Here is an 11,579-nt window from a genome sequence, read left to right on the forward strand (position 1 = left end):
GACGAATCTATTTCACAGACATTCTATAACATAATAACTGTAGCTAAAAATGGATAAACAGCATGTTCTTTAATTGATGGTAGCCTATTAAAAATCAGGTTTTGAGAAGTATAGGTTCTGTGATTCGTTACAGTGCTGTGGTAGAAATAACAGTTATTATATGTATATTATAGCCTATTTATTAAACTTTAATAACTGAAAACAAGCCACCTGTAAGCAATGTGGTTGAAATAATTCTTCACACATTTGAATAAAGTTCCTGAGATTAAATATGTTGTGGAATCTGTGTAATTTATTTAACAGTTAAAGTGTCGATTTTCCCCCTAACACTGTGTTTGGATTGAAGTCTGCTTTTTGTAGTGATTATGCACATTTTTAAACAATCTGGCAACCCAAAATGAGCCGCTATACGCCCCCTTCCCTCTCTCTCTCGCTCTCTCTCTCTCTCACTGCGCGCGCCGACTCCACATAGCCCCGTAGCCCGGTGTCGGTGGCGCACGGTGTTGCTGCTCTCTCGGCTCGGCCGCTTCACACGGACGCACGCGCAAGGGAGGGGAAAGGAAACAAACAAAGCAAAGCAAGGCAAAGCAAATCATGATGGTCGGCGGTCCGTGCGCGCGCAAGTCGGCTCGCCGCTCGCGCTCCGCGCTGATCGCCGCGCTCACCGTGCTGCTCGTGCAGACGCTCATTGTGTGGAACTTCAGCAGCCTGGACTCGGGGGACGCCGGGGAGAACGGCGGCGGAGGTGGAGGTGCTGGTGCTGGTGCTGGTGGCGGAGGCGCAGGCAGGGAGAAGAGAGACCGGCTCGGTGTGAACAAAGCCTACGGCGAGTATCCGAGAGGCAGGAGGCAGCAGCTCGGGAAAGCGACCCTGCGCCACAAGCGGCAATCGGTAAGAAGAAAGAGGAATATCTGTCATGTTGGTGTGAAGAACGCTGTCCACATCAGTCTTGCGCTGTGCACTCAATCAGTCTCTCACTCACTCGTTCATCCATTCCTCTGTGGTTCTCCGTTCTGTGCGCGAGACCGGGCCTCGGTTCTGAGCTTGTTTTTGGGGGGATAGGGATCTATAGGTTACGCGTCAGCTGTGCGGTTACATTAGCGTTAGACTGCGTGATGAGATCGCGTCATCTCGAGACAGTGCTGGAGACTTCATTCTGTCCACATCACCAACACCATCACACACCATCACACACCATCAGGCTTAAACGCCCACCTAAAAAATGAAGATCCCACTAAGAAAATGAGCTTCTTCTTCTTCTTCTTCTTCTTCTTCTTCTTCTTCTTCTTATTATTATTAGGGTTTTTTTTTAGGAACCAACTGTTACAACAACTGGAGTTTGTACTGCTCTACAAACCGGTTCCTCAAGGGTTCTCTTAGCCTCCAAAAACTTTGGTTCAGAATCATTTGCAGGATCTTATTGAAATTAGGGTCCTTTTAAGAACCAACTGTTATAACAATGTGTACCCTGTAAATGCTGACACTCTTAGACTGGAGGGTTCCTCTAAGGGTTGGTTGGACAATTACAAGTTCTTAGCTTCCAAAAACCTGTAACCCTTGTTGTAACCAATTCTTACAGCATCCTTTTAGGGTTTGTACTGTGCATGTATCCCATTAATACAGGCACTCTTAGGAAAAAGGGGTTCTCTAAGGCTTCATTGGACAATTAAGGGTTACAGCTCACAAAACGAGTGCTATTTGGATTGGAACCCTTTCTGACAGAAAAACTCTTATAACACAGTTATAACCCTTAATTATCCAACGAACTCCCGAGGAACCCTTTTTTATAAAAGTGTGTGGAAGAACCCTTAAAGGTTCTATGCAGAACAAAGTTGTCATGTTAGAAAGGGTCCCACTCCAAGCAGAACCCTTTTTGGACGGTAAAAACCCTTAATTGTCCAATGAATCCTTAAAGAATCCGTCTTTATAAGCTGAATGTTAAACTCCTGACAAGTTCTAGATCATTTGGAGCTTGTACTGCACACTTACCTGTTTAATACACCCACTCTTAGAGAAAATGGTTCTTCGAGGGTTCTTTAACGGTTCACTGAATGATAAAGGGTTTGTAGTGTCCAAACACTTGGAACATTTCTGATAGGAATACATTTTGTTGATGGATACAGTTACAATTACAACATGGGAAAAAATTGAAAACCTTCTCACAGAGAGATAACTGAAGATAACTTAGGAGTTTTTATGTTTTTTGTAGGTTTTTTAAGTTCGATGCTGTTTTTCTGGACAAAAGCACCATTATTAAAAAAAAAAAAAAAACAAAGAAAAAAACCCCATAACATAATATATAATATTAATGTATTTATCATGTAGTATAAGTGTTAATATAACAAATATTGATTGTACTGTTTTTACTTAATTTCACTTAACCAATTTAACTTATTAGAATATCTACAAAACGCTGAAATGGAGCAAAACATTTTAAAAATCAGGACGTTAACATTTTACAATTTTAAAATATCTCAGAAATTTACAATTACAATATCTCAGAAAAAGTTTATTGCGATGTAATTTATCATGATATCGATATTATACTGTGGTATTGCCGAGATGGAATTTTCGTTGACGCTACAGAAATCATTACAGCTTGAGGTTAATAACTTTACATTTTCTCAGATTTCTGTTTAAATATTGATTGAATATATATATATATATATATATATATATATATATATATATATATATATATATATATATATCTTTAAATGCCTTTAAATCAGATAAGTTGACCTGTTAGAACTGTACAGTCTGGTCGGTACAAGATGACGAGCTAGCTTTGATGTTCGATGTGAAGAGGTGCTGCTTTGCTTGTCGGTTAAACGGGATCAAATTGACTAAGGTGACATTCAGGCATCATAAGAGCGCCACATCCGGTAATTACCTGAAGTATGATACATACATAGCGTTCTGTGACGCATGGCCTGCTGAGGAGATGACTTTCATTATGAGAGATCATAAAATATATAGCGGAAATGACACAAGGACATACAGATGGCGTCAGACCAGATGAAAAATATTAGAAATAATAACAACAGCATAAGCAAAGAGATAAAGTTTTCCACAGTGCAGTGCAGCTCTGGCAGCGTCGTGTCTCGGCAGGATTTCCTGCCGTGCCAGAATCACTCTGGTGTTTTTCCGGTGAGAAAATAAAAACAGTATAAACGTCTCACCTCCTGGAGTATACCTGCGGAATTGTTGCAGGTTTGTGATGTATTTGTGCCGTCTGTGATAATTAGAATAAACTCAGGCTTGGAGAGATCTCTCGCAACAGGACGCCACTTGTTTGGTTATGAAATGTTTTTACTGTTTTAGAGCTCAAGGAGTTCATTCAGGAACGGCTGTGTAAATACACACAGTGTGTAACGGACGCTCTGTGCTTAAAGTACAGATCTATATATACATATATATATATACATACATACACACACACAAAATTATTTGGATGGACCAGTTGTTCAGGAAATCACTGTGATATTAAATTCTGGTTCTGATTGGTGAGATGATGTTAGTTCTGTAAAGTGTCCAAAAAGTCAAGACCCAATGAGAGTACCAAGAAGCACCAAGAAGCTACCCTTTCATCCAATTTTAATATCATTTTCACCTGTAAGGAAAAAAATAATATAAATAGGTGTAAACAAGTAATAAATATAAAATCAAGTATATGTAGTTTAACTCTTATTAGTTCCTGACTTTTCCGACACCCTGAAAATTATTCTAATATAATATTACAGTTTCTACTAACGTTTATATCATTCTAATGCGTTATCGTTTCTATAGTAACAGCTCGTCCACAGGGACTTATACGACGGACGCTCCTTTAATAATAAACGTATAGTTTTCTGTAAGTTTACTTAACATTTACGGAAGGAGTCTCCAGTGTCAGCACTTTGTAAGAGTCAGTGTATTGTAGTGGGTGTTTGTTTGGAATTTTTATCGTACAAATGATTCTTTCGTCAGTTACACGATTTCCTGTGTGTGTTCGCATCAGTGTCCTTTTCTGCCTCAGTAGCTGTCTGTTGACCTTCATTCTAATTACTCAGGATTTACTCGGATTTGCTAGCTGTAGTGTTCGCCTGATTTCTTAGTTTTAGATTAGTTTTAAAGTTAATATCTAAAAGCGCTCGGCTCTGAATGATCCTGCTGGATGGATCCGGAAGACGGGATGACCTCGGAGCCTGCTGACCTTTCATTCTTCTCATCCATGACAGGCTGTTATATGCTCCCCTGATTCTCTCTCTCTCTCTCTCGCTCTCTCTCTCTCTCACTCTCTCTCTCTCTCTCTGCTTTCCCGTCTCTCTTTTTCTCCAACTCTTTCATTTTTCGTCCGGTCACCTCTGCAGAGTTTCTTGCTCATGTAAAAACAGGAGCTTATATACCAGGAGCTGGCATTTGTTTCCACTTTTCCTTTGGAAGAGCTTGGAAAAACAGGAGGATTAGAGCTCAGATCCATCACAGCTCCCACAATCCCCTTCATCACACCAGAGTCCAGGAATTAAAAAAAAAACAACACGCTTCAGAAAGGTGCTATTGTTGGGAATGAAATGTGATTTCAGGGGAAACTAATGTGTTTGTTGCGTCTGAGTGAAACTCAGGCGAGACAGAGGATGAAATTTTATGTCTCGAGTTAGTTTGGTATTATACTCTTTAAAAAAGTGGGGGTTTTTTCTTTTATGGTTAACAGTGATCCATTTTTAACAAAAAAAAAAGGGTTCTACTTGGGACATTCTGTGTATATCTGTGTAGACAAATCAGACAATCATTTGAGGTGATCAATTAAACTTTTTAACTAGATGTGTAACAGAATTGTCTAGGTTTGGTGCCTTAATTGTTTCGTAGCTAATTAATTAGCTGTTACTTCCCTAAAACTTCCCACAAAAGTCAAGAAATCCGTGGATTTCAGTAATCCTGCTTGGAGCGATGCAAGGACCAATTCTGTTTTTTGTTATTTTGGTTATTTTAATTGTTGTTCGCATTTGTCGTGAGTGATGTCATGATATGATTTTTTTCGTACGGTGAATTGTCATGATGCAGAATCTTTTTCTCAACCACAATATCAACCCAATCGAATTGCTGTTTTTCTGTTGGACATTAAAATGTAATCCGTTTGCCTTGAAGTCTTTTAATTTTTCTAGTTTTTTTTTTAAAAAAAAGAAAAACATTTGATATATTGTTTCTCTTATTGTATTTAAAACTTTGTGTAATAACTTTAAAATCAGCAAAATGTCTAAGATTTTAAGACTTCCAGAACATCTTCAAGTATCAGGATGTCACCTATGTTGCATTTAGAAAAAAATTCAAATAAAAACAAGGTTCCATCTAGCACCCTAAAAGGGTTCTTTGTTTTAGGTTCTGTTTTAAACACAACAACAAAGTGTTCTTGTTCACAAAAGATCATTAAGGAACTCTTCTCTTTATTGTCAGAAATGTAACAGGTAGATTAAATTAGACTGGAAGTTCGGAAAAGATGACAGTTTTGCGTCACAGTTCTGTATGTGAGAACGCGGCAGGTCCTCATCACACCTGTGTTCCCCATGTTCCGACTTTGTTGTGGTTGGAATCTCAGACTCGATCTGTCCTTTTTGTTCAGGTTGACAGCAGAGGACAGGCGCTGCCTCTGATTTTCTTTTTGATCTTCATCTTTGTCTGTATCTTTTCGTCGCTTGGCTTCCTCGCTAGCACCTCTCTCTCGCTCTCTCTCTCTCTCTCTCTCTCTCTCTCTCTCTCTCTCTCTGCTGTACTTTTAACTCTGAAAATCCCAAGCAATCATCTTATGTATTTATAAAGACATAAAATCTCTGGCATGTCCCGCTTTCTTTTTTTACATTTATTTTTTGGTTCATGTGTGTTCCTTAAACCAAATGTGGAAGTTCCTCCTTTGAGCAGATGCGGAGGTTTAATTTTTATTCGAGGGGAAGTTCACTGAGCATTTGTGAGCGATGGGTTTTCCATGTCTTCCATGTGGCTTTTATTCGTTTGTAGATATCTGAGACCGAAGGAGAGAACGATTCATGTGAAGAAGTGTCGTTGCGGCACGTCTTGCAGGAATTTCCCGTCAGGCTCCGACACAAACAACGCTGCTGAAAGTTACACATCGGCGTTAAACCACAAGCAGAAAGAAATCGCATTTTGTGACAGATGATACGAGCGTATCACTTTTGTGTTTTATATCCCCATATTTTATCGGAAATAAAATTGAGCGTGGGACTGTAGTAGAACAACATTTTAAGATTTGGTGTCCCAAGTTACCAGCTCGTGTACGGACGAGTTTTCATCTGTACAAGGTATTCTTTCTTTAGCTACACGCAATTTCCTGTGTGAAATGTCCACATCGGTGACCTTTTCTGCTTTGTTTCACGGCTGCCAAGTTAACTATTGCGTTCGGAAGAGCTACATTGGAATTCTGTATGTTCCCTCCTCCCTCCTCATTTGGTACCCAGGTGTTGGCACATATGTTCCAAGTCCTATTCCTTATTCTGTTAAACCTTCTTTATTAGGTGGAGCCGGATATTACTGGCTAGACTGAGATTTGACAGACGCTACATTATTCCAAGAACTTTGCCGAGAGAATTTCCCTAAAGAAGAAATCCTCCACATCTGGCTAAAATTGGCTCGCTAACACATGGTGTGGGTGTGTGTGCCAGGCTGCCGCTGGTAAAGATGTGGATTAGACTCCGCTGGCAGTGATGGTATTCCTGGTATTTCCTTAACTGGGCTTTAAAATCGCTAAGCGCACACGCCCAGGGCCAGATATTCAACCTGTTTATTACTCAGTGTGAAACCAATAGGAAAGGCGTAAGGTGTGTACACTGAGGAGGAATAGAAGGACATTTTTTTTTTTTTGTGAAAGAACCCTTAGTATACAAAGAACCATTTTTTCTAGGAATGTAGTTACAACAGTGACCCACATAGTCCACTCTTCCTGTTAAAAGCTATTTCTGACCTTTTTTTTTACCTTTCAAAAGCCACTAAGAGAAAAACTTACTGAGAGCACTTCATTTTAACTGTCTTATGCACGTTTATACCATATGCAGTCAATAAAAAACTGTAATCATTAACAAATTTCTATAGTAGCAGGTCATTGAAAGCAGACGCTCCACATAAACGGGTTAAAAACATGCGTAATCGTCTGTAAGCAGGGGTTTATTTAATATTTATAGAGTAAGGAGTCTCCAGTGACTGTAACAGTCAGAGGTAAAGTGATGTCATGGACATTTAATGTAACTACGAACAAATCAAATGTATGACCTATCATGATGTTTAATAATCACTAAAAACGTGATGTTTAAAAAAACACTGTGTTATGCAGTTACAGGAAAATAATCAGCATCAGGGTGGTAACCTCCGCTTCATTACACCACCCCGTCGTTCATTATTTTCCTATAACAACACACGTTTTATTACTTAAAGAGCCCTATTATGCTATATAAACGTGCCTAATTTTGTTGTAGAGGTCTCATACAATAGGTTTACATTCATCCAAGGTCAAAAATCTGTTTTAATTTTCTCTTAATTTACACTACAGCATCACCTCTTTTTCTTACGGTCACAAACGACTCACTCAATGATTTGTTCATTCTTAACTCCTCCTTTCAGAGAGCCTACTCTGCTCTGATTGGTCAGATGTCCCAGTCTGTTGTGATTGATCTACCGCTTACAGCGCGTGTTGGAAAGGAACCGCCCACTACCATATCTGAATTTCAGCTCAGTAATAATGACGGTTTTACCTTATCAGTTTGAGCCTAAGTCTGATAATGATACTTCGGAAGATCAACCCGAACCACCATCGCAAGCACGACGAGAACAGGACGTTTCTCAGTGGTAAGTTTATATGTAGTTTGACAATAACGTGAGTTTAATGAATAATTGTTTGACTTCAGCTAGATATGAAATGACGGGAACACAAACGAAGGTCGAACTGCTTTGGTATCGTTTTAAAAATGAATTCTAACCACTGACGCTTTACATCCTCATCCTTTGGGAGTCCTTGCAAAGTGGTTTTGCTTTTGCAGCATGAACCTAAATCTTTCAGGACGCAACCTCAACTGTAGTGTTTGAGGGCGGGTCAAAGTACACGTTGTTCGCGAGCAGCCGATGAAGACCAGAGGCGGGTTTTTGTTACAAACCTACGTAGGTTAATACAGGAAGTAAAGTCTGGAATTACTGATGACTCGCTTCAGCTGTTCAGAATCGCTTCCTTCTTTTTTTTGTCATGCACTTTTGATTTGTGAAACTAAGCAGACTTTTTACATTCACAAACAGCTCTATAACACACTACATGAAAGGTAATATCTGGAAAAAAAAATAATTTGGCACTTTAAATATTTGCATTTCAGAATGTTATTATTTAATTTTAATGCTAATCATTGATCAGCGGAATGGAAATGCTAACTAATCAAAAACCTAATGCTGATTCAGGCACTGATTTCAATACATTTCTGCTTTTTTTTTTTTGCAAAATTTGTGTGCATCATCATCATCATCATCTGCAATATGAGCACATACCGTATGCACATGAAAGATGACGGATATTCTGGAATTCCCACATCTGAAATTCATATGTAACTTTACGTTCATAGCGATGATATGTTTTTTAATCGTTTAATCAGTTTTTATCTTATTTGAAAAGTCGCGGAAATGAAATTTGGATTGATTTGAACACTTTGAGACGTGGCTTGTGAGTTACCAGTGTATCGTGTGTTTGGTTTTGAATTTTCATTCCAAATCTATTAAAATGCTTATGCAAATTAGTGTTAAATATCATTGCTTTGTTTGTAGATCAGAATTAGCTCGTTATCTCACCACCAACTCGTGTGCAGTGACTGAGCTGGTGGTTCAGAGACAGGAAAGCTGTGGGGAGATGGAACACACATACGCACACACACACATACACACACACACACACACACACACCTGGCTGTCTGACTCTTTGCTAGCATGCCTGTGTGTTATATTTTGCTGCTGTTGTAACATCCTCTTTAATCTCAGCTGATTGAAATATCCTCTTTGTTGGTTTTTACGTGACGCAACTGCTGGGGATAAATAAATGAATCAGAAATATGGTTTTATTCCACTCACTGATTTTAAAATCAAGTTTTTACCAGTTTTGACTTCTGCATGGGGCTGGGCGATATATCGATATAATATTACGATGAGATTACGATAAGATGATTATCGCTGGTATAGTGATGTATTTTTTTTGGACATTTTTTATAATGACAAATTAAACGGTACTGAATGGATGCTGTGGATTTGATGTAAGTTTTTTAAACTTAATCTTCTTTGTCTTTGTCTTTGTAGGCGTTAAAGAAAAGTATCGTCAAACTCAGTTGAACTATTTTTGTTTATTTTACTACTGTTTTGCAGACAGTTTGTTAGTTAAATTATACACCGTGATATGCATCGTGTATTGTAGAAATGTCCTCAAGTAAATGTCCTCGTGATATGATATTTTTTTTCATATTGCCCAGCCCTACTTCTCTGTGATGGTAGACAGAAGTGACGAAAAATAAACAAAGGCTTCTGCATTCATTGTCCTTTTTAAATCCTTATAAGATGATTTAGTGCAAAATTGACAAATGTGAATATATATATATATATATATATATATATATATATATATATATATATATATATATATATATATATATATATTTTGTTAGCGTAGTGATGGACACGTTACAGACATTTACTGTTGTATGGTTGTACAGAAGCTACAAAGTTCCCTGTAGTACCTGATTAAACAGATCTCACACACGAAAAAAATCCTACAAAGATTAAGGTTAGGATTAGGAGGCGTGGTTATAGTTTGTACCTTTTGTTACAAATGAATTTGTATGAAATTGAACAAAATCCACATGGACTGTGTTAGATTTAGATTTGGCTGTAGGTTTTATTTTTGTTTGAACCCTACAGCGTTTTTGGAATGTTTTCCTTGTTAACATGCAGGACATTTCTACAGCCTTTGAAGGATTGATGAAAAATAAAGTTTGGCCTGTAAAGTGTGGGTGATGTTCAGACCAGGATGGAGCGTAACATGACCTGTGTGATGGAATAAAATCCTGAGTATCAGTTCCATATGGTGGCGTAGCGCTCGCCTCTCAGCAGGGCAGCATCTCATTAATGCTTCCTCCATTCCACCCGTGATTAGGAGCGACGTTAGATGTCCACGTGGCCTTGAGAACACCGATGTTGTGTGTTAGTTGGTGTTTCTTTTATTTATTTGCAGGACCCCTGGGCCTCCTCGGAGGCGAGCGTCGGGTTTTGTTTGTAAAGGAAACATGTCCTGCTAGCAAGACCCCTAAAGACACAAGCGAGCTCTTTCATGTCCCTCCCCAGCTGTTGCGTAATAGCTCAAGCCGACGTTTATTGATTAGTTTCTCCTTGTCGCGCTGATGGTTATCTCTGACATTTCCATGATGCGCTCTGCTAATGAGCTGGCCTCAATTGGAATGCTCGTTCTGTTTTTCCACAATGATTTCATCTGGTTTAGAGAGAGAGAGAGAGAGAGAGAGAGAGAGAGAGCGAGCGCATGCACACGTGCTGTGTTTATTGTGTATCATGAGGACACAAAGTGCGAGGCTGTTGTGGCTGTTGTGTTTTTTTTCCCTCGGCTCTGGCGGCATCATGGAAAAGCCTTCAAATTGCCTGGCTGTCAGTTACGCTAGAGTGCCTTATTTCATTAGTGCTGTTGTTTTTGTTGCTGTTGGTTTTTTTTTTTTTGGTTTTTCTTTTTACCTTTCATTAACACATCCATTAAAAGGGATGTAATTATTGCGTAAGCTTGACCTGTTGTGTCAGTGATCAGGATGTACAGTCACATAATATAACATCCATATCAATATAAATCCATTCACAACACACTGTGTTATAAAATATTTGTTTATTGTTTTTTTCTATTAGAATTAAACATTTTAGTTGTGTTTTTACAGTTACAAACTTTTTTAAATAGTTGTTTAAGATAACAAAACTACATTTTATTGTATTATTTTTAAATAACAGTTACAAATTCTTTTAGTTTAAATCATTCAAAAATGAGTTTGGGTTTTAGTTTAGTTTAGTTTTTTTTTTTACTAACAGTTAAAAACAAATTCATTTTTTAGTAGTTTTAAATAACAGCTGCAAACACTGTTTAGTTTATTTAAAATAACAGTTAAACTCTTATTTTTTAAATTTGTTTTCTTCTTTTAATAACATATTTTTTCAAACTAACAAAAAATTTGTTTAGTTTTTTTTTTTTACAGTTACAAACTCTTTTAAAATCGTTTTTAATAACAGTTACAAACTCTTATTTTGTTGATTAGATGTTAAATTTGTGCTCTGTTGAATCTGAACATAGACATAAGTAAATAATAAAGTATCAGCTCAGTTTTGCAGGCAGTTTGGTAGTAAACCTGTATATGGTGTATATGATGGTGTATATGGTGTATGTGATGGTGTAGATGGTGTATATGATGGTGCAGATGGTGTATATGATGGTGTATATGGTGTATATGAGGGTGCAGATGGTGTATATGATGGTGTAGATGGTGTATGTGATGGTGTATATGGTGTATATGATGGTGCAGATG

At 38.0% G+C, this 11,579-nt stretch overlaps 1 protein-coding gene across 1 annotated transcript in view; it reads left to right on the top strand.

Moving 5' to 3' along the window:
• Positions 1–345: 345 nt before the first annotated feature.
• xylt1 (xylosyltransferase I) overlaps positions 346–11,579 on the top strand; it is a 71,183-nt gene continuing 59,949 nt past the window's right edge. Inside the window, exon 1 of the mRNA XM_053652320.1 lies at positions 346–891. Within this exon, the coding sequence (XP_053508295.1) occupies positions 595–891 (297 nt within the window). The 5' untranslated portion in view covers positions 346–594. The remainder of the gene's footprint in view (positions 892–11,579) is intronic.

This window comes from Ictalurus furcatus, chromosome 2, assembly GCF_023375685.1.
Source record: "Ictalurus furcatus strain D&B chromosome 2, Billie_1.0, whole genome shotgun sequence".
Classification (NCBI taxonomy): domain Eukaryota; kingdom Metazoa; phylum Chordata; class Actinopteri; order Siluriformes; family Ictaluridae; genus Ictalurus; species Ictalurus furcatus.